This window comes from Perna viridis, chromosome 6 (genome assembly GCF_037379345.1).
Source record: "Perna viridis isolate PV_CMFRI_1.1 ecotype Kerala chromosome 6, ASM3737934v1, whole genome shotgun sequence".
NCBI classification, from domain to species: domain Eukaryota; kingdom Metazoa; phylum Mollusca; class Bivalvia; order Mytilida; family Mytilidae; genus Perna; species Perna viridis.
The window spans coordinates 23187603-23208487 of record NC_142450.1 but is presented as its reverse complement, the minus strand read 5'-3'; the positions used below and the strand labels follow the sequence as shown (position 1 = coordinate 23208487).

At 31.9% G+C, this 20885-nt stretch overlaps 1 protein-coding gene across 1 annotated transcript; it reads left to right on the top strand.

Moving 5' to 3' along the window:
- Positions 1-168: 168 nt before the first annotated feature.
- On the top strand, positions 169-19770 carry LOC148614136 (uncharacterized). The gene is made up of 14 exons (XM_088587985.1): positions 169-266; positions 4975-5067; positions 6479-6610; positions 7268-7340; positions 7840-7950; positions 9103-9228; positions 9733-9806; positions 10700-10764; positions 12041-12181; positions 13853-13925; positions 15574-15707; positions 16805-16858; positions 17912-18086; positions 19686-19770. Exons 1-14 carry the CDS (start codon positions 238-240, stop codon positions 19750-19752), a joined length of 1347 nt encoding a protein of 448 aa, XP_088444111.1. The 5' UTR covers positions 169-237; the 3' UTR covers positions 19753-19770.
- Positions 19771-20885: the final 1115 nt, after the last annotated feature.

Here is a 20885-nt window from a genome sequence, read left to right as displayed (position 1 = left end):
ATTGCTTTCTAAGAATGCATATATGTTTTAACAGTAAATAATATATTTTTTAATTGTTCAATTCCCTTTGGCTCCACCAACGTGAACTGATTTGTCATGTATGTTGGGGCGATGACCAATTGCGGAACAAAGTTACTGAATTTAGGTACACCTATAAATAAAAATGATCGTTTCTTTCCCTGGTATTATATTTCCCTTTTAATTCTCACGAGTTCGTTAAAACAGTATATTGTCAAAATGAGCACAGTTGTTCCATGGATAAACAGGTGAACTTCTATTTCAAACAATTACTATTGCATGTAATTCGGTTTGTGAAATGTTCGTCGAAAAAATTGATTTTATTCGAATTTAAGTATTCAAAAGGTCTAAAAAATGTGTAACCCGTAATTCCCATACCCAAAAATCAAAGTCCGGTATTTTTGTTATCTTTGCTAATTCAGTGCATATTTGACATTAGAACAGTATAATATTATCAAAATTTTAATTGACGTTAAATTAAAATCGCATCAGACTCTGTTTTTGAGACTTTGTTTTTCATTCAGGATAAGATTGTATCCAAGCTTTGCTGGTATGGGATTGACGCTAGGTACGACGCGGAAACCAAACACAATCACTTCTTTTTTAAAACAATATAAAATCTTACAAAACTTTATCCAAAGTTTTAAGGTGCAGTTTTAACCTATTAAAGACTGTAGAAAAATGTAAAAACAGACAGAATAGTTAGAAATAATCAATAAATAGTTGGATATGGTAACTTCTGGTTACACATTTTAGACCTTTTGACCTCAGAAAACGGAGTAAACAAAAAATATCAGAAAAAATATACATCATTTTCTTGATGAGAAATGAATTGAAACAGACTTTTTCACATCTCATGCAATTTTCAGTTCTTAACATACCGTAAGAATGAATATTTTAGCAAAACATTATGCAGGTACGGGTTACACATTTAGACCATACCATGTAATTCCTTTAGGAATTCTGTGTCCCAAGCTATTTTCTGTTTGGTCATATTTGAAAATAGCTTGAACAGTGAATCTCAAGAGTGATTACAGTGACGATTAATATGTGATAACTAGCCTAAGTCTGTCCATGCGATAGCCTTGTGGGCAGTCTAGTAGGATAAAACACCCTCAAGCGGGTCAGAATGGGTTAAAACAGCAATATTGCCAACTAAAGCATTTTAAAGCTGTTTTGGCAACATTTTATACTTTTTAAAATTCCATTTATTTAGTCTTTGGTTTTGGTGCCTTTATCAAATTTTTTTAATTAATGTTTATCCTGCAAAAAACAAACTTGAAATCTTGATTCTATATTAGTATCAGGAATGTAGAAGTTAGAACTATAGGTACCCAAGCAGAGATCTCATTACTGAAAATGTGTACAAAATGTAGAAAAGCTTCAGTTCCTCTTCAGTCTTTATGTTCAGTAAATGTAAATTCTATTTCACTGTTAAATGTATATGATAGACACATGTACATGTAGATCGTATTTATTTGACTAAAGACTTTAATACAAAAACTGATCACACATAAATCTATAATATGTACTTAAGTATTGGCACCGCCTTGGTCTTAAAGATGGATCAACTTAAAACTTGTGTACTATAATTTGGAATTTACATACATTTGTCCTGCAAGAAATAAAAATTATTTAGGAATAAATAGTTATATAACTTATTTATGAAACTAACAAATTAGTAGTAAGAAATTTCTTATGGAAATACTAGGAAAAAATGTGTTCTCAAAACAAAATAAATATATTTTATAAATCAATTAATATATAAAGTAAATCAGTAGTTGTTTACGATCGAGTTATCAGTAATTTCCCAAGAAAAACTAGTGAAAATGCCTTAATGGTCAATTTCTTACTTTTAAAATCTTGTATTTCGTATGAAATTTCTTGTAACATTTTAAACTCATTAAAATGCTATAAAATTTATATAATTGAAAAGTACTGGTTTCTTTTATCTTTAATAGTAGTAGTTAATTTAAAAGGTGATACCAATTAACAGTAAGGAGTATTATTTAACAGCAAAATAGAGGGTGGGTTCTCAAAAGACAAAAGTATTATATAAATATCCATATTTACCTGTAAAAATCATTTTTGGGTAATTGCCTTAGGGAAAATTTGTGAATACGGTTAAAGTCTAACTGTTAATTAGGTATCTAAGTCATTAATATGCAATAAGAATTGAAAGAAGTTTCATTTATCTTTAGTTTTATGTAAATTTAAAGTCATACAGGACGAACTAAAGCGGGGAAGGTAGTTTTTGATAATGGAAATTTTTATATTTCCTTCTCAATACGTGGGGGTACAAATAACTTTTTATTTACTCACATTTTGGTCATAATTCATAACATTTTATTTTTAAATTAATACATGTAGTAGCTATAGTTTTTTTTTAATGACAAGTAAACCTTCATACAAATGTAAACCATTTAAAAAGTGAATTTTTATTTGGTCATTTAAGGGTATAACCCTTTCAGCAGTCATACAGTATAGCTCGCAGCATAGTCTGATAAATGCCATGTATACCTCCAATACCTGGCATACCTGGTATAACTCTTAGAAGTTTATCTCAGTTATTTCTAATATACAATTCATTAATTAATTGAAAGTAAATTTTGGTATCTCAGGTAAATTTTACCTGTTCACCTGGCCAGGTACGAGTGGCTAAGTTAAATAGGTATTAGGAATAAGATGATTATTATTTCATGACATAAAATACTTGAAGTAATTAATGTGATAGTTTATCATAATAAGAGCAACAACAATATTGAAATTTTTAGTTTTATAAAAATAAATCTATATATTTTCATTCAAGAGAATGGTTTTTCCTTTAGAAAGATAGTGCATAAAATGCAAAAAGTTGTTATTTTCAGTTCTTCCAATGCAATGCTTTTATTTATTCAATTTCAAAGTGGAAAAGTGAAAAGTGAAGTAAAAAGTTACAATTGTCACAGTTTTGGTTTTCAAATTTGTACTAAAAATGAAATTGATAAAGTAGACCAGAATAAAAGTTTTAAAAATGAATTTACATAAAACATTAACATTAAACAGTAAATTAAAAAAATAATAATGAAAAACTATAATTTTAACAAGAGATTTGATGTTTTTATCAATAAACCTAATGACTTTGAAATGTTACCAAACTATGTAGGAAAGAAGTCAATATAATGTTATGGAGACCAATACACATTGTGTTCGTATATTCAAAATTTGCCTTTTTCAGAAAAAAAAACAATATTTACTTAAATGCCAAATTGGATATTTACTCAAGAATAACATTAAGAAAAAAAATGGTATGATTTATATTTAAAAATTTTGTAATTATGAAAATTACAAAAAAAAAATTGCTTTTAACACATTTTTTTACTTATTCTATATTCTAAAATACTGAGGTAAGCCACCTGTGTGTGATAATTAACTGAACAGGTAGGTCCATGTACCTGTTCAGTTAATTAGTCATTTCCTGTTGTATATTGAATACAGGTGATGCTTGGGGATGGGGGTCATGTTAATTAGCAGCCAATAAGCAATAAATACCTGGCATTGGATGCCAGGTATTTATCAGACTATGCTGCGAGCTGTACTGTAGTTGTCTTGTTGGCATCTGTTAACTTTTTGCTTATTTACGAAAACTTCAGTGAATTTATCTAATCTCTCTTAAATTTTAACATATCGTAGAGACATGCTGAAGGGGTTTTGCCTCACTCTTTCGGAAATGAGGGGCTAAAAGGGGGAAAATATATGTTATCATTAAAATTGATAGGAAAAGCTTTTTGTTGATCTGATTTTTATGATTTAGATGTCAATCTATCATTTTTGAAACTCTTTTTTGAAATTTGTTTCAGGGTAGGCTTGTCTTTGACAGTTTATGTACAAAATTCAGCCTTACCAAAAAAAAATAACCTTTGTATTTTTGGTCTGATTTCAAATTTTTTTGTTTTATTTTTGGGATTCCTCATGAAAATCCCGCCTGCATTTCAGATATCTCTTACAGATTTTGAGTCATAAGGGGTCTAAGGTACACCCCAAAAATCAACTATTTTATTTTTTGTCTCATTTTGTAAACTTACAATTAATTTCAAATTTTGTGCTTTATTGTGTCCAAACCAGTTGTTTTGTCCATAATGAACTATAAGCCCCTATGCTTAAGTGTGTCAGAAAAAACTGTCCACATTTACTCCAACTGTGCAGGGTTCGACTACTGCAATTGTACATTTGTATCATGCTGCACTCTGCAGAGCTCTTGATTAAATTTGTTTCAATTGTAATGTACAGTCATTCAACACATTTATGACTATTTTTGATAGACCAATTGTATATTTGTCATTTACCTGAAATTTACTTGAAACTGGTATACAGTTCTAATTGATTTTGGATTTTATGACTGCAAGATCAGTTTAAGCACGCTTAAAATAAATTAAAGATATCTTATTTGCTTCCATATCAATGTCTGTTTAAACAAATTTTTGAAAAAAAATCAATTCAAATTCCTGTTCCATTTGCTTTCTTTTTTTATTTATCTGATTTTATCTAGTTCATCTCTCTTTGAAAGTGAATGTGACATTTAATTGTCTTTTGTTATATGACATGACACATCCAACAGAACCTTCATTTCTATACTGCACTAGGATTTGTTATTATTGTTTTATTTATTGACTTTCTGTGCTTATATTGTTGTTTGTTTATTGTTTTGTATAAAATGTCTATGGTGCTATATAAAGTATTGTGACTTTTTGTCCTACTAAAATTGTGACTTTTTGTCCTGTGACTTTTTGTCCTACCGAAATTGTGACTTTTTGTCCTGTGACTTTTTGTCCTGTGACTTTCCGTCCGTTTACCGATTTGTTAGCTCAAAAGGGAAAGAAGCCTGAACAGACAACTTATATGTTTCCATGCTGATATCTACACTATATGATAAATATATATATGAAAAAGATCCAATCATATCCATTTTTATTACAGGTTTGAGTTTGAGGCTGTGTACAATGGGTTATTTAGTGGTGAGATATCACGACAGAAGAGGGCTGCAGCTAGAATAAGTACCTGGAAAAGCAGGTATCCTATCAACCAAATATAAGTCACATTGTATTTCATAACCCTGATGGACGAATTGAGGGTGCAGTTGTTCTGATCCTCCACCTAACCATTTCACAATCAAATCTTTTCTCTGTAAGATGCAGTCAGTGAGTGAAACATGGTATGAAAATATCCACCATTTGACTACTTGCACCATTAGAATCAGGGAAAAACAGATGATTTTCTATCCTTTTTGGTAAATTGAGTTATAATTTCATTGAAATGAACTAGAAATGAGCATTTCAAGGGCAGGTAACTCTGTCAAAACCTGATTTTTCTAAGATTCTTAACAAATACAGTGATGCAGAGATCAAATAGTGGCAATTTAAAAAAAAACAAGACATCCTACAGTGAAAAATATTGCCATATCCATGGTTTTTTGATATGACTGTTTTGAATTTTCCTCATTTTGCCTGATTCTTACAGATACTTACACTTAAACCTTTGATACAGTTCAAGTTTAGTTGTGAATATATTTTGAATTTACAATTTAGGACTAATGGTCCCTTTTCTTTGCTCTTTAATTTAGAATGCTGATATGTCCTTTTCCACTAGTTCCTCTTTCTTTATGTTACTTTTTTTACATTATCTTTAATTAAATCATTTTTTTAAAGAACTATTTAGCATACAATTTACACAGGCAAAATTATTTCACGTGAAATTCACACGAAATATTCACATAAAATTTGTGTTTAGCTAATTTCACATGAAAATCATGTTAATTTCATGTGAATTTCACATGAATTTCATGTGAAGCTCGATTAACATGAATTTCACGTGAAAAATATTTGCCTGTGTATATATGTATACATGTATGGTGTACATCTATGTTACACAATGTCTATTAGGTTGATATCCATATAAAAACAAAAATATCACTATTAATCTAGAGTTCATGAGAAATTTGAAATTATTTTATAAGATCTTGCCCCTCATGGTTTTGATTTTTCTGATGTGATGATCACGAAAATGTACAAACAATTTCCCACTTTGAAAAATAGATTCTTTATTCCAGACAGACTCTAAGAAATCTCTAAAGCATTTGGTATTACTGTAAAGATTATTGTTAAAATCTATTGTATATTTTATACTCCAACTCAACAAGTGTATGGTATATATTGGAACCACATTGTTAGTCTTCATTCAGTCATTCTGTCTGTCGTTTCATCCATCCATCTGTCATCACAATTATCTCAACTCCCAATGGATGGGTTGGTTTCAAATCTGGTATATGGCTTTATATAGTTATTACGTTGTGATTGTAAGAGATTTGGTTGCTGTCCGATGCCAACTTAGTGTCTCATAGGACTTATCTGTTTTTCACCACTTGGAACAAAGAGGGGGTATACCTAGCATATGAAAATGAATTCAATATTATGTTTTTTTGCAGGTGTGTTTTACCTGTAGCTGTAGACAGCACTGCTGCACTATTTAATGTTATAATCAGACATTTTGATGGGATAAAATCTGGACAAAATTTAGGAGAATCTCTCAGGAATGCATACAGTTTAGCAATTATCAGGTAGATATGGCCAGTGAAGGTGAATTAATTAATGAAAGTTTAAAATTCAAGGGTCAAAGTTTAAAGAAAAGTTGAGATTGAAGTAATGGTAGAAAAAACAAACAAACAAACAAACAAACAAAAACAACAGAGCAATTCTTACTATGTTTGAATAATTGATATTTGTCACCATTTTACTATCATGTCAGGCTGTTCACTATTTAAATGTGAATAATAAAAACACACAGATCAAAAGAACAGAAGAATTTGCATTCAATTTTGTGTTTTTTTCATAAAAATTTCCAAACATTTTTAGCCTTAAGTGTTTGTAGTAATGTAATTCATTTTTTATTGAAAAATTGCCTTTAAACATTTTCGGAAAACTTAATACGAGTCATGTTACCAGCTTCTTGAGTTTTTTCAGACATTAGATCATTAAGGTGAAGAAAAAAATACCTAAATTTTTGCTTTAAAAAACATGCTTTGGTAAGTACCAGGCAAAACTTGTTATTTTTCCAAAGGTAATTACTGGTTTGCTTTGGAAACACATTCAGATGTTTTAGTGCTTGTCAAAAATGGCAAAAATCTTTAGGTTAGGCACAAAAATAGGGTTGGTTAGGTATGCAGAAAAACTGGTCATTTCTTATTAGACCTAACCCATATGTTGTATACATGTAGATTTGTCAACCATATAACAGAGAGAAGCCAAGTGAAATTAAAAATACAGCCTGTTCATATTCTAGCTAGAGAGGTAAGAGTTAATTTTTCTTTAGTATACACACTACAAATTATAAACCATAGAAAAAGGAATTTAAAACTTATTGGCCACCAAACAGAGGGTTAAGTTTGTATTATTTTTGTGCTGTATGTTGGTAAAGTATTTGTTATTTGAGGAAGGATCTAATAGTTCATCCCCACTTTAAGAATTATTTGAAAACTCTAGGAAAACTTATAAAATTGTGATGGACGGTAAACCTATTTCCGTTAATACTTATTTTCACAAGAATTTCAATCCAGTTTAATTTCATGTTTAACACTCTCTCAAATATGTATTATTTTCTAAAGAGAAATTTTTTTCTTGCAAAATTACCAAATTTTTTTTCTTGCAAAATTATTAAATTTCAATCGCTCCCAAAATTAGGTTGGTCAGTCATTATCAAGTTTTTATCAGCTCATGGTAGTGTTATAAAAACAAGAAGATCCAGCATCATATTAACACAATAGATTTCTGTTTACTTATGTGTTTGTAGCTAGGTGTTCCCGAGTGGATAGTCAACATAAGACATGATGCCACACATGGAAATCTCCCATCAATGGATCTATTAAAGACAGCCACTGACTTCTGTATCCAATGGCTCAAGGTTGGTATAGGTGAAATAAGCTTTAGATATTAAAAGATGGTTTAGAGGATGACAAAAGTTGACAGATTAAATGCCTACTTTGTAAATTCAAAATGTTTCTGTTCGTAATACAGTACCTGAACCAATCTGTGCAACAAAAATTGCTATCTGTCATCGATCATCAATCAGTTTTTTATTAGTCATCGATCTGTCAAACTGATCCATTAAACCTGTGATTGTATCATGTGACCGAAGAGCGGTTAATATAGTTTATGGATTCTGTTGTTTCATTTGTCAATTTTTCACATATTTACATAATGCAGTAGATTTATACATTAATTTATACTTTTATTTCTCATTTGTTTTATTTAAAGGAGATCATCAGTCATTTTACATAACAAAACTACAATCAGATAGGTGACAGGTCATCTGTTATCAGTCTGTCAGTGATCAATCAGTTAGCAGTCATCAATCTGTCAAATCATTGTGCGTATAGGTTCAGGGACTGTTTTTGATTCTGGATAACTGGGTAGCCAGTAAATGCAAACTTAGTATCATGCTTACATTAATTATCTTTTTCAACTTAGATGTTGAGATAAATGTTTGTATGAGAACCTTTAACTAATTTAATATTTCTAATTTTCAAAACAAAAATAGTATTTATAGTACCTATCTACTTTCACTATAGCATTCTTTCTTGGACACCATTACAGTAAAACTGATTTTTTTAATGAGAGTGTCTTAAAGGGGTCGCTACTGTAATGAAAGCTGTTGAAAGTTTATTTTAACAAATTTTAGAAGAGCTATTGACCTTGAAAATGGTTGAATTTAACATAATTAGCAATGGAACATGTAATACATTGTGGTATATCATTATTTCCCTATACTTTATTCTTAAGTTTACCATTTTGAAAAAAAAAACCCTCATAATCAGTGTGCATTAAGGAGGTAGACCTAGGGTAAGGAACATAACACTAAAAATCAGTGATATGTTTGTATCATATTTAATTTCACCAAAGCCTATGAAGCTTCCATTTGAAACAGAATGGAATTAGTCCAAGTTACTATGATGCTTACATGAGACTGATGTAAATTGCTGAATACAAACGTTCCAATGATTTGTAAGACTTGTGACCCTAACCCTAGGTCTACCTCCTTAAATGTGTGTTGTAGGATGAGTATTGGGACAAACAGTTGCAGGGGATGGATTCACAGGAGGTGAAAACTTCATCATCAATAAGTGAAAGTAAAGCTAAAACAAGTCTGAAAAATATCCTGAGACAGTTCTCTGGTTCAAAGGTACATTCAGAATAATTTTTTAAGTTGAATCAGGAATTGTTGTAAAAAAAAACTGACCTGGCAAGTTGTATTGTTTTGCGGAGACATTAAATACTCTGATAATCGACAATATCATTTATATTGACACAAGATTTTTCTTTGGAAATTGCCATAATTATTTATTAGAATTTTCTGAGATAGAAAAGAGCAGTCTGTTTGAACAAATGAGAAATGTTGAAGTTACTGCAAAATATGGTTAGATGCATTTGTACTGGTTAATTGTAATACTATATTGTCTTTTTTGTTTATTGCACATTTGACCAAGTTTTTATGGATCTCCTTACATCTTGTGGTGTTCAGCAAATAACAAAACATTAAGCAGATCATATCTAGATAAAGAATCATTTTCAAATGAACTGCTCAGTGCCTTGCAGTTGAGTTGGGTTAATACATAAAAGTGAATCGTATACTGGATCTAATGAAAATATAAAATGCTACTTACAAGAAAGACTTTTTTGTGTTTAGAAGGTAAAGAGTAAGAAGAGACAACAACAGAATAAAATGTTGCATAGTATAGAAAACTTGGTGCTGTCAGATAGGTATAGTTATTTATTTGTAACTTCTTTAAAGATTGTGTTCTCTAGTAAAAAAGGGTAACAACAAAATTACCAAACATTAATCCAATCCATAATCAAGTCAAGTTCAAAATAAATCTGACAAAATAGATATTACATCTCTAGAGTAGCTGGCACCGCAATGATCCTGACTTGGGTTAGGCATTTCATACAAAACGGTAGCTTAAATCTAGGTTTTACAGTTCATCAAACCTCCGTCTTCTATTGTGGCGTGAATATGCTGGTGGTTGTTAGGTGGCATTTCCATTATATAGTGTCATAATAGGTAAATTTGATATCAGTACAAAGAATAATTTACAAAATGCATTCATTACTCATTGAACAGATATTTCCTAAACATACAGTGAATAGCAGACATCTATGTCATAAAAGCAAAGTTTAAGAATAATGAAACAATGTGAAGTGGTCATTTTTTTTCCTTTAAAAACTTTAATTGCATGTTTTCATCATGTTCTTGACATAGTTTTTGCTTTGACATACTTGTTATAGTTTTAAAATCCTGAAGAATTGGCAATAATAAAAAAAATTGAAATTGAAAAATGACATAAATTTTCCATGTGCATATTGTTTATTGCGCGAAGTGCAGTAAACAAAATATGCACATGGAAAATTTATGTTATTTTTCTATCGACAATTTTTTTTATTATTGCCAATTCTTATAAATTAATTTTAAAACATATTTTTATTTTTAAACATGAGAAAAGTAGCACTGAATTTAACTGAATAGGGGCATGTCAATATTTTTTTTTATTCATTGAGATATAACAAAACTATTTTAACCAATCAGATTACAGTATTTATCTCAAATTAATTTATTTTCATTTAAATGTCAAAAATGAATATTTATTGAATTGTAGAAAAAGTTCAATAAAGATTTTGACAGACCTTATAAAGGAAGACATCAGCAAAAATGTGGATGAAGGTAAGAGTATGTTTTGCATGAAGAGTAATAACAAACTTACCAAACTGATAAACTGTAGGCATTAGTCAAAAGGAAGTCTGTATAACAAATGGAAAGTTGGAAACCACCGAAATGGTCCTAAGTTGGTTCAGACATTTCAGATAGAACTGTTGGGTTAAACCAGTGCGCTAAACGTCCAGCTTCCATTAAGTTAATAATTTCTGGGAAATAAAAATCAGAAGAATAATTTTCACATTTGAGTATCTTCCACATATCCAAATAGTTTCATGCCAATTATTTTTCTGTGTATACTTTCTTAGTTCATTTATGTGTCATTTTGGTGTTCCTGCATTGTTATAGTCAGCCAGGCAATAGGCAAGTTATTATGTAAGTATGTGGTCATTTTGGTGTTCCTGCAATGTTATAGTCAGCCAGGCAATAGGCAAGTTATTATGTACGTTGCATGTCTGTCCAAACATCTGCTGGTCCCCCAACAGTTTCCAGATGATAAATTTTGAAGATATTGAAGGATCCTTTTAAAACTTTGTATAGTTATTTAGTATCATACAATAAAGATTGCATTCAAATTCAGTTTGATTGGATTATTTACTCAAAAGTTAAAAGTTGCATGTCTGTCCAAACATCTGCTGGTCCCCCAACAGTTTCCAGATGATAAATTTTGAAGATATTGAAGGATCCTTTTAAAACTTTGTATAGTTATTTAGTATCATAAAATAAAGATTGCATTCAAATTCAGTTTGATTGGATTATTTACTCAAAAGTTATTGCCTTTTAAGTTTTATGGTTTGCTACATGGTTGGATATCCTTTATTGACCTACTAGATGTCATGATCAATTTTCTTAATTTCTTTTTTTTAATTTAGTTTAGTGTGAAGGCATTCCATTCATCAAAGTCATGCTTGTGAAATGTTTGCTTGTAATAATTCTTGAAATTAATTGGAGTGAATGTATATGTAGGGTAATAGTTATAGATAGGAGATCCTTTATTGACCTACTAGATGTCCTTTTTTTCCCCAAGGACCTACCCTTGTTTGTAATGATGGTTTAATTCCATTGTCTTACTCTTGATTTCTTCATTCTACACTTACTTTTCTGTATGATCAATTTTCTAAATTTCTTTTTTTTTTATTTAGTTTAGTGTGAAGGCATTCCATTCATTAAAGTTATGCTTGTGAAATGTTTGCTAGCCTATATATCAAAGTCATTTTTTGTAAAATCCTGTTTAGATACTGTATGTAAAATATGATTTTAATACCTCATTATTTATATTTTTCAGATGATGTTCTGTCCATATGGGATGCTGTATTTAATATTTATCACCAGTGTGGTTTGACATTGTCAGTGTTGAAGTGTCTTCCTATTACAGAGAATTATCACAGCATCATATCAACATTCCTCTACCATTTGGCTGATTGTGGTATGTAAAACATGATTAAATTACATATTAAGGAATACTAACATTCAGTGCCACTATTATAAAAAAAAACGTAATACTGATTTGTTTTATCCAGTGAGTGACATCTGAATATTTTTTCAGAAGTCATTTTCAAAAATGAGAGGTACAGAATTTACATAACCAGCAATAGACATGACTGTAAGAATATTTGATGTTGTACCTGGATATCTACCATTGAGAAAAAACTAATTAGCAAATAGTTCATCATACTGAGGGTCATATGGCAATATATGGACTGGTTGGTCCCCCAAAAAAATTATTTGAACCAAAGGCTAGCGTAGGTCCATTGAATTTTTTGGGGTGAACAACCAGTCCATATATTGCAATTTGACCCAAAGTTACATGAACTATTTGCTATTTATACTTTAAGAGAAAATATACACAACTTCTTACATCATGACCTCGTGCTCTTAATGGTCCATATAATTACCTACCTGTCCATATGACGTTATATGGACCGGTAGTTATATCTAAGCTACCTGTCCGTCTGACGTTGGTAGTTATATCTAAGAAAATAAATAAATAAAATTATTAAGTAGCTGTCTTTGTAAGAATCATGCAAAATCTGAAAAATGTGATACACCCCAAAAAAGGCTACATATTTCTATTTTTGTAATTGACTTGTTTTATGGGTCTATATTATGAAATGTGTAATTATTCATTCAAATATGCTTGCTCTTAGGAGATAATCAACATTGAAAATCCAGTAGATTCTATTGTATTTCAGCGTCATTTATAGAGTTATCTCCCTTAATTTGGAAATCCACAGTGTATTCTATATAATTTTTATCTCCTATGAGCACGGGTTTTATGAAAAACCAAATATTAATTTCTGTTTGCTAAAGCATTTTAAACAAAATATCAAAAATAAAAATATGTAGGCTTTCCAACCATGTATCACATTTTGCATGATTTTTAGCTGGAGTCTTAACATTGGGAAATAATTGGTACTTAAATCATTTTTTTATATATCCTTTGCCCATGTACGAAAAGTGCACTTGGCCATATCTACTTGCTCTGATTTAATGTAAATGTCCATTTAAAGAGAAGATAAACTTAACCTCCTTGTGGAGTTTTTAACCCTCAAGTTTGTTGATTTCTAAAGATTAAGTAATTAAAATATGTGAAAAAAAGCTGTGGTCCTATCAATGTATTATAAAAATTGGAGATGTGGTATGATTGCCAGTGAGATAGTCATCCACCAAATACCAAGCAACAAACAATTAAAACTTCTACAGATCACCACACTGTCTTCAGTGATGGGCAAAACCCATACCATAAAGCAAGCTGTAAAAGGCTCTAAAGTAAATGATGTGAAACCATTCATAAAAGATGAAAATCGATAATCTATAGAAAAAAAAACATAATACAAATAACAATGAATATAAAACAACAACAACCACTGGACTAAAGGTTCTTGGTTTTGGACAGGCATATAAAGTATGTGGCGGGGTTAAATATGTTTGTGAGTACTCAACCCTTCCCCTAACCTGGGGCAGTGGTGGGAAATTACAACAATAAAACGAACTATAAAAATTAGTCGAATTTGTGTCATTAAAGATAACTTCAGGAAATACTTATTTGTGTCTTTTTAATGTGTTATCTTACAACATGAACAATTTTATTACACAGGAAATAAAGAAAAAGTAGTGGAATGCATGGACCATCTCCTGAAAAACCCAGACATTTACAATGTTGGCCAGTTGTAAGTTTAGTGATTGTAAATGGATATCATAAAAATGTTCAGCAGTAAATATTATATATGATATCATATATAATTTTTACTTCTGAACATTTTTAACTAGATATCAATACATGCAGTTACAATAGATTGAATATAGTAGTGTTGTCCAAAATTCCTCTGAGCTTGCAACCATTCTCTGTTTTATTAGGCCCTGTGCAGGTCCGGGTGTTAAAAGAATAGGCCTGCAGCAGCGCTAAGCTTGTCGTATAAGGCAACTAAATAGTGCTCAGAAACCTAGCCGGGGGCTAGGCGCTCTGCCCACAGAGCAACTGGGATGTGTGCCCCAGGTGGTGGAATGGGGTACCCCTGGCATGTAACATGCTGGGGTTGTCAAGCTATAATACGGAAAACCTGACTGCAAACCATAGTGGTGCCCCGTGTTGGGAAAGATGCCACGTTCCTCGCACATTAAAGAACCCTGCTGTGGTATTCGATAGGAGTAGGAACCTTTGCGCTCCGCCACAGGAGGCTTAATTGCCGACCTTACCCACCCCCCCCACCCTTTTTCCAGTGGCAATCGAAATTTGTCGACCCTATTGTCTTTGTGTCCCATCGTTTTTTTTGGGTTTTTTTTTCTCATTTCATGTTCATTTTATCATCCATTTCATGTTCATCGTCTGAATATAGCTGAAATATTGCTGCTCGGACGTTAAACCCCAACAAACTGTTTTATTAGCTCTCCTGGACCAATGGATACTTATATGTTCAACCAAATAAAAAGGAGGTGGGTTTGAGTTACTGCCGTGTTAATCTGGTTGCCAGGTCAATATCATGAGCAACGCTAGGATCACTAAGAATATAGACTCTGATTTGCACAATATATGAGTAAATTACTGCTTAGGAAATAAAATTAAAAAAAAAAAGATGAGATTATCTAAATTAACATAATCATTGGGCATTCATATTGAAAGATGATATAAGTAATTTGAAAAAAGTGTTTACACATTTCTTTTTTTAAATTTAAAAATTAAAAGCGTATAAAAGTAAATGAAATAATTTCATATTTACTCAGCCAATCAAAAGACAGAAGATGTCGCTAGTGACCTGGGATTATATTTGAGAGAAACTTGTGAAACCAAAAAATTACTTGGGCTTCCAGGTTACCGCTGTGTAAACCAAACTGGGAACCTGCCTTCAGCAGTCTTGTTTTATCTGTTCCAGCTCATTTTTAAAACCATAAAAACTAAATGCCCGTGTAAATAGATCCATTACTTCAGTCCAAAAGTTTAGATCTCTGCAGGTACTATTTATAGGGTTTATGTGTTTGTGCATTTGTTGCATTTCACCATATCTGTTCCCTTTTCTATAGTTAAGACAGATTTTGCTGTTCAGTGATTTTCGATTGCTATAGCATATATAGGGTTTTCTTATTCTTGCCAAACAACTATTATGGGTATTTGTGCTCTAATCTTTCAAACCACAAGACGTTTGCTAAAACTGGTTCTATATCAGGCTTATGTGCTCACTATGTTTGATGTTTCTCTAGTAGTATGTCAAGTCTTAAATAACTGAATGTGTTCAGTTTTTTTATCAAGTAAACACTCAATAGTAAAAGCCTTTTATCATGTTGTTTGGTCTGTAGCTATTAATGTTTACTTAAATTTTACAGGTTTGGTAAGCTAGATTTCAGTTACCTTTTATCTGAGGACAAAGCTGATCTATTGGAGAAAGTCATTGGTATTCATACATCAGATTGTTCACAGTACACTGGCATGAATTCTCATTACGTTTATAACATTAGAGGTATAAAATTTGCTTGGGTGCAAATAACCTTTTTAAAAAGGATGACATTGCTTTAACCATTAAGTTGAATGATACCATAAATTATATCATACTTAACATAAGAAACTAGCTGGGTGGTTGTAAAAATGCAGAGGATGAATATATATACCCTACCGGTACAACTGGTCCATGCTCACATTTTTTTAGTAAGGGTTGCTCTTTTACTGTTATACATTTTGTGAGTTATATTTTGTTTGTTGTTTTACTGTAAATTTTCTTTGCTTTGACATTGTCACTGGAATTCAAGCTTTAGACATTGCTATCATAATGGCCATTGTTTCACTGTCAGTTTTCTTTGCTTTGACATTGTCTCTGGAATACAAGCTTTAGACATTGCTATCACAGTGGCCATTGTTTCACTGACAGTTTTCTTTGCTTTGACATTGTCTCTGGAATACAAGCTTTAGACATTGCTATCACACTGGCCATTGTTTCACTGTCAGTTTTCTTTGCTTTGACATTGTCTCAGGAATACAAGCTTTAGACATTGCTATCACAGTGGACATTGTTTCACTGACAGTTTTCTTTGCTTTGACATTGTCTCTGGAATACAAGCTTTAGACATTGCTATCACAGTGGCCATTGTTTCACTGACAGTTTTCTTTGCTTTGACATTGTCTCCGGAATACAAGCTTTAGACATTGCTATCACAGTGGCCATTGTTTCACTGTCAGTTTTCTTTGCTTTGACATTGTCTCTAGAATACAAGCTTTAGACATTGCTATCACACTGGCCATTGTTTCACTGTCAGTTTTCTTTGCTTTGACATTGTCTCAGGAATACAAGCATTAGACATTGGTATCACAGCCGTTGTTTCACTTATGCCTGTATGTTCAAATTGCAATCATAATTAGGTGCTACTGTTTTGTATTTTTGTGATTATGGTCAATTAATTTGTAATCATAAGCTTTAAATCATCAGGAATTATATTACAGTCATTTAATGTATAACAATTCCATTTAACTAGTTAATCATTCAAAACATTAAGTGATGTCATTGTCACATAGTAATTAAACCTAAAAAAAGAATGAGCCATCATGATTTTTTTTTAATTTCAGATTTGAATGTTGGAGTACAATCTTGTCCAAACCTTGAATGGAAAGTTCTTACAGGTACTGTTTATATAAATGATTACTTAGTTGATACCTTGTCAGATCTGTAAAAGGTGTAGTTTATTGAAACCCTTCAAAACACTTGAGTTACTCTTGAGGTACTTTAATTGGTGGGCATTAGTTTTTCATTGCGTATCAAAACTTTGTTATGTTGTAATTTTTTTAATCATTGTGTTTAAATTTCTCTATTGGAACATTTACAGTATACAATTGTCTTTTTTCAACCTCTTGGAAAAACGTTTCGGTCACAGACCTTCTTCCGTTTCCTCTTACAGATTTTCTGTAGATTTCATTAGTCTGTTTCCAGTTGGAAGTAAAAATATTGTTAGAGATATTTTTGGATTGAACTGAAAAAAACTGAAAAATTTGTACCCAAATAATAGTTTTCCTTCAGTATTGTACAGAGTATGGAGGGAGTGGACAGACAAAGGGATGGACACCAATTTATCTGCAAAGATCCGTCCCATGCAGGTCCGCTTGTTAAAAGAATAGGCCTGCAACACCGCTAACCTTGTCGTAAAAGGCGACTAAATAGTGCTCAGAAACCTAACCGGGGCTAGGCGCTCTGCCCACAGAGCAACTGGGATGTGTGCCCCAGGTGGTGGAATGGGGTACCCCTGGCTTTTTACATGCTGGGATTGTCAGGCTATAATACGGAAAACCTGACCACAAACCATAGCGGTGCACCATGTTGGGAAAGATGCCATGTTCCTCGCACATTAAAGAATCCTGCTATGGTATTCAATAGGAGTAGGAACCTTTGCGCTCCGCCACAGGAGGCTAAATTGCCCAATCCTACCCATCCCTGCCTCTTATCTTTTGACAATAAAAATTTGTTGACCCTTTTGTCCTTTCGTCCCGTCTCTTTTTTCGTTTTAACATCATCATTTCATGTTCATTTTATCATCACTTTCATTTTTCATCACCTGAATATAGCTGAAATATTGCTGCTCGGGCGTTAAACCTCAAATCTTGTAATGCAGGAAATTAGCACCTCACAACAGTACATTTAGGTCAAACCATTGTTAAAATTAAAATACATGTATATTTCAGAAGTAAATACTGTTCCTTTGGGTAGTTGTCCTAATAGTTCAGTTACATATAACAACCTCAGATTGAATAGTAATAATTCAGAAACTGAAATAGATGACTGCATAGGAGACTCAAGTGATGGTTGTATGGAGGTGGAGGAATACTTGGAGGAAGTTAAGGACTCTGAAGATACAGAGTAAGTGGTTAATACACTGTAAACTGTTAATGTAGACTCACTTGGTTACTCAGACATGATTTAATTAGAGGCAAAGATGGGGAATTCAGTAGAAAAATACTATTAAAAAAAGTAACTAAAATTGAGATAAAAAGCAGAATATGGTTTTGAATAGGAAGAAAGCCAGGAAATTATTTTATAAAGAGGAAATTCATAAATTGTTGCAATGTTTTTATTTTGGCTGAAAATGGGCTGGCTTAATTTATAATAAAATCACATTATGGAATACATTATAGATAATATTTCTTTAAATTTAAAAAAAAATTGAAGTTCAAATTTTCAGCAAAAGCTACAAATTGCAATAATAAATGCACATAATATATTCTGATTTTACATGATTGGTGAGGGGGTTAATCATGAAACAAGGTGCATCAAAGCACAAATAATGAAAGTTGATACCTATAGAGGCTTCCCTAGACCAATTTAGCATGGCACTGCACTGTACCTTCATCTTCAAGCACCATGCTACCCTCATCATGAATTTTACCATGTGCTGCCCCATTGGCCAAACCTTGCTTTCAGTTTTAGATTGATTTTATCATTTATATATGACCACAATAGATTATAATGGTATGGTGCTGTCGTCTTTGTCCCTGTCGTTATCCAAAGACATTTGTATTCATGCTTTAACTTGAATGTTACTTGTTTGATCTTTATAAAACTTTATAACGAGGTTCAAAACCACAAAAGGAAGGTTGGTATTGATTTTTTTGGGGGTTATAGCCACAACTGTTTTAGAATTGGGGACCAAAAAACAAGCGTTTCATAGAATTTAAATATATAACTCCAATGAAAGCATAGGAATGTCTATGTTATTGTTCCACAATATCCATTCTATTCCACAATGGTCAGACTGGTATTGATTTGGGGGTTAAGACGTGAACATTTTAGAAATTTGAGGCCAAAAAAGGGAGCCAAAAAGTAATTGCTTCAATTATGGTGAAATTCTTATACTGTGTCAAATATCTAATCATAATCAAAATTCAAAGCCGTATCAAGTTTGAATTGTGTGTCCGTACAGGCCTCAACGGTTCAGGGTTCGACCTCTGTGGTTGTAATAAGCTGTGCCAGCAAAGCATTTCATTTTTCCTGGTTTGCAATTAAACATATACTTCTGTGGTGTTGGCATTCACATGTAACAACACTTTTACAACATCACACAACGGTGAAGGCTGTTTATTGCAGGATCTCATTTATAGGTGGGATGCCCCTTTTGTTATGGTCTAGTGCTGTAAATATACATGAAGTTTTATGTTTTCACAAATTTCTGGGAAAAACACTAACCTACATTGGCTGCATGTACATGTATTAACTAATTCAGTATAACAACATCTTGTATAGATCATTATCTGATATTAGAAGAACTAGATGGGTATTTTTAGAAACAAGAAACTTTTTTTGCTTTACAGTGTGTCTAATCTACATGCAAATTTGGTAGATATTGATCCAAAAGAAAAGACTTTCTGTAACCAGTGCTATTACATGTAAATCTTTGTTATGTGACCTTCTAAAGGAGAGCCATACTATATTCTAATTTTACTTCTTTTCCATTTTTCACAGGTCAGTAAAACAGACTTGGTCTGCTAAGGATGTTAAAAAAATACAGAATCGTTTAGAAATATTTTAATAAAGTTGTTTGGTTGAAGTTGTAAGTATTTCTATAGCCTTTAGTTTTTACATTTATCCAATACCTTTTCACTTTCAAGTAAGACACCTAGTTAGAACAAAAAGTGTTGAGATTGAACCTAAGTAAATTATGGAAACACTACAAGGATTTGGAAAATCTACAATTAGTTTCACAAAATGTAAGTTTTGAACTTCACAATACATTTTCCATTGTTCTCTTTCTCTTTCTGGTCTTATGGTTGCATGCTGGCCTTGAGTACACTAGGTAAATAGTTTTAATCCCTGGCTGAGTACCATGAAAGACTTTAAAATTGGTTGTCACTGGTTCTTCCCCAAGCATGTATTATTTAAAGGAACAGAGTGACAACTGGTTAGCTTGGAGTCAGAATACTGTGAAAGTACTATTGTTCGTTGGATATCAATTTTAGGGGTTTTCGTGAGTAGGCCAAACCACAAAATTTGGTTCCCAACGAAAAGGAGATTTTCATTATGTGTATACTGAAAACCACAAAACCACAAATTCAAGAATCCACAAACTTGTGTATTCAAGAATTAAAGAAATTTCACAGTAATGGTGTTGAGTAGGGTAGCATGCTTCCTGGCTTTTTCCTCTATGGGCTGGCACAATAAAAATCTGGCTCAGAGTGCTTGACTAGAACAAAGCAGGGTCTGTTTGATTGGTAAATCATTCTTGTCCTAAAATGCATGAAATATCTGCCATAGGACGTTAAACATTAATCAATAAAAAAAACATTGTTCACTCAGAACTTAGGATTAATATTACACTTTCATCATTCTGTGAAATTGACCAGAGCTCTATAAGTTAAGTTCATAGGGATTAATATCAGATTTTTGTAATGAAATTTATCAACAAGTCTAATTTATTTTTTTGAAATGCATAAAATATTGGTCTAAGGAAGAGATCTTTACCAGACTTATAATTAAGAAAATGTAATACTGTGAAAGGAAGAAACACAAGTTTGTGGATTCTTGAATTCATGGTTTTGAAGTTTTCAGTATACACATCAAAGGAAATCCCCTCTCATTTGGGAACCAAATTCCGTGCTTTGGCCTACCCACAAAACCACAAAAATTAACACCCCACAAACAATAGTACTTTCACAGTATCACATA

Excerpts from the sequence above, each read along its gene's own strand:
- LOC148614136 (XM_088587985.1), top strand. The coding sequence starts at position 238 with ATGAGCACAGTTGTTCCATGGATAAACAG. Across the intron at positions 6,611-7,267 it reads TACAGTTTAGCAATTATCAG|ATTTGTCAACCATATAACAG; the intron begins GTAGATATGGCC and ends GTATACATGTAG. Across the intron at positions 12,182-13,852 it reads CTACCATTTGGCTGATTGTG|GAAATAAAGAAAAAGTAGTG; the intron begins GTATGTAAAACA and ends TTTATTACACAG.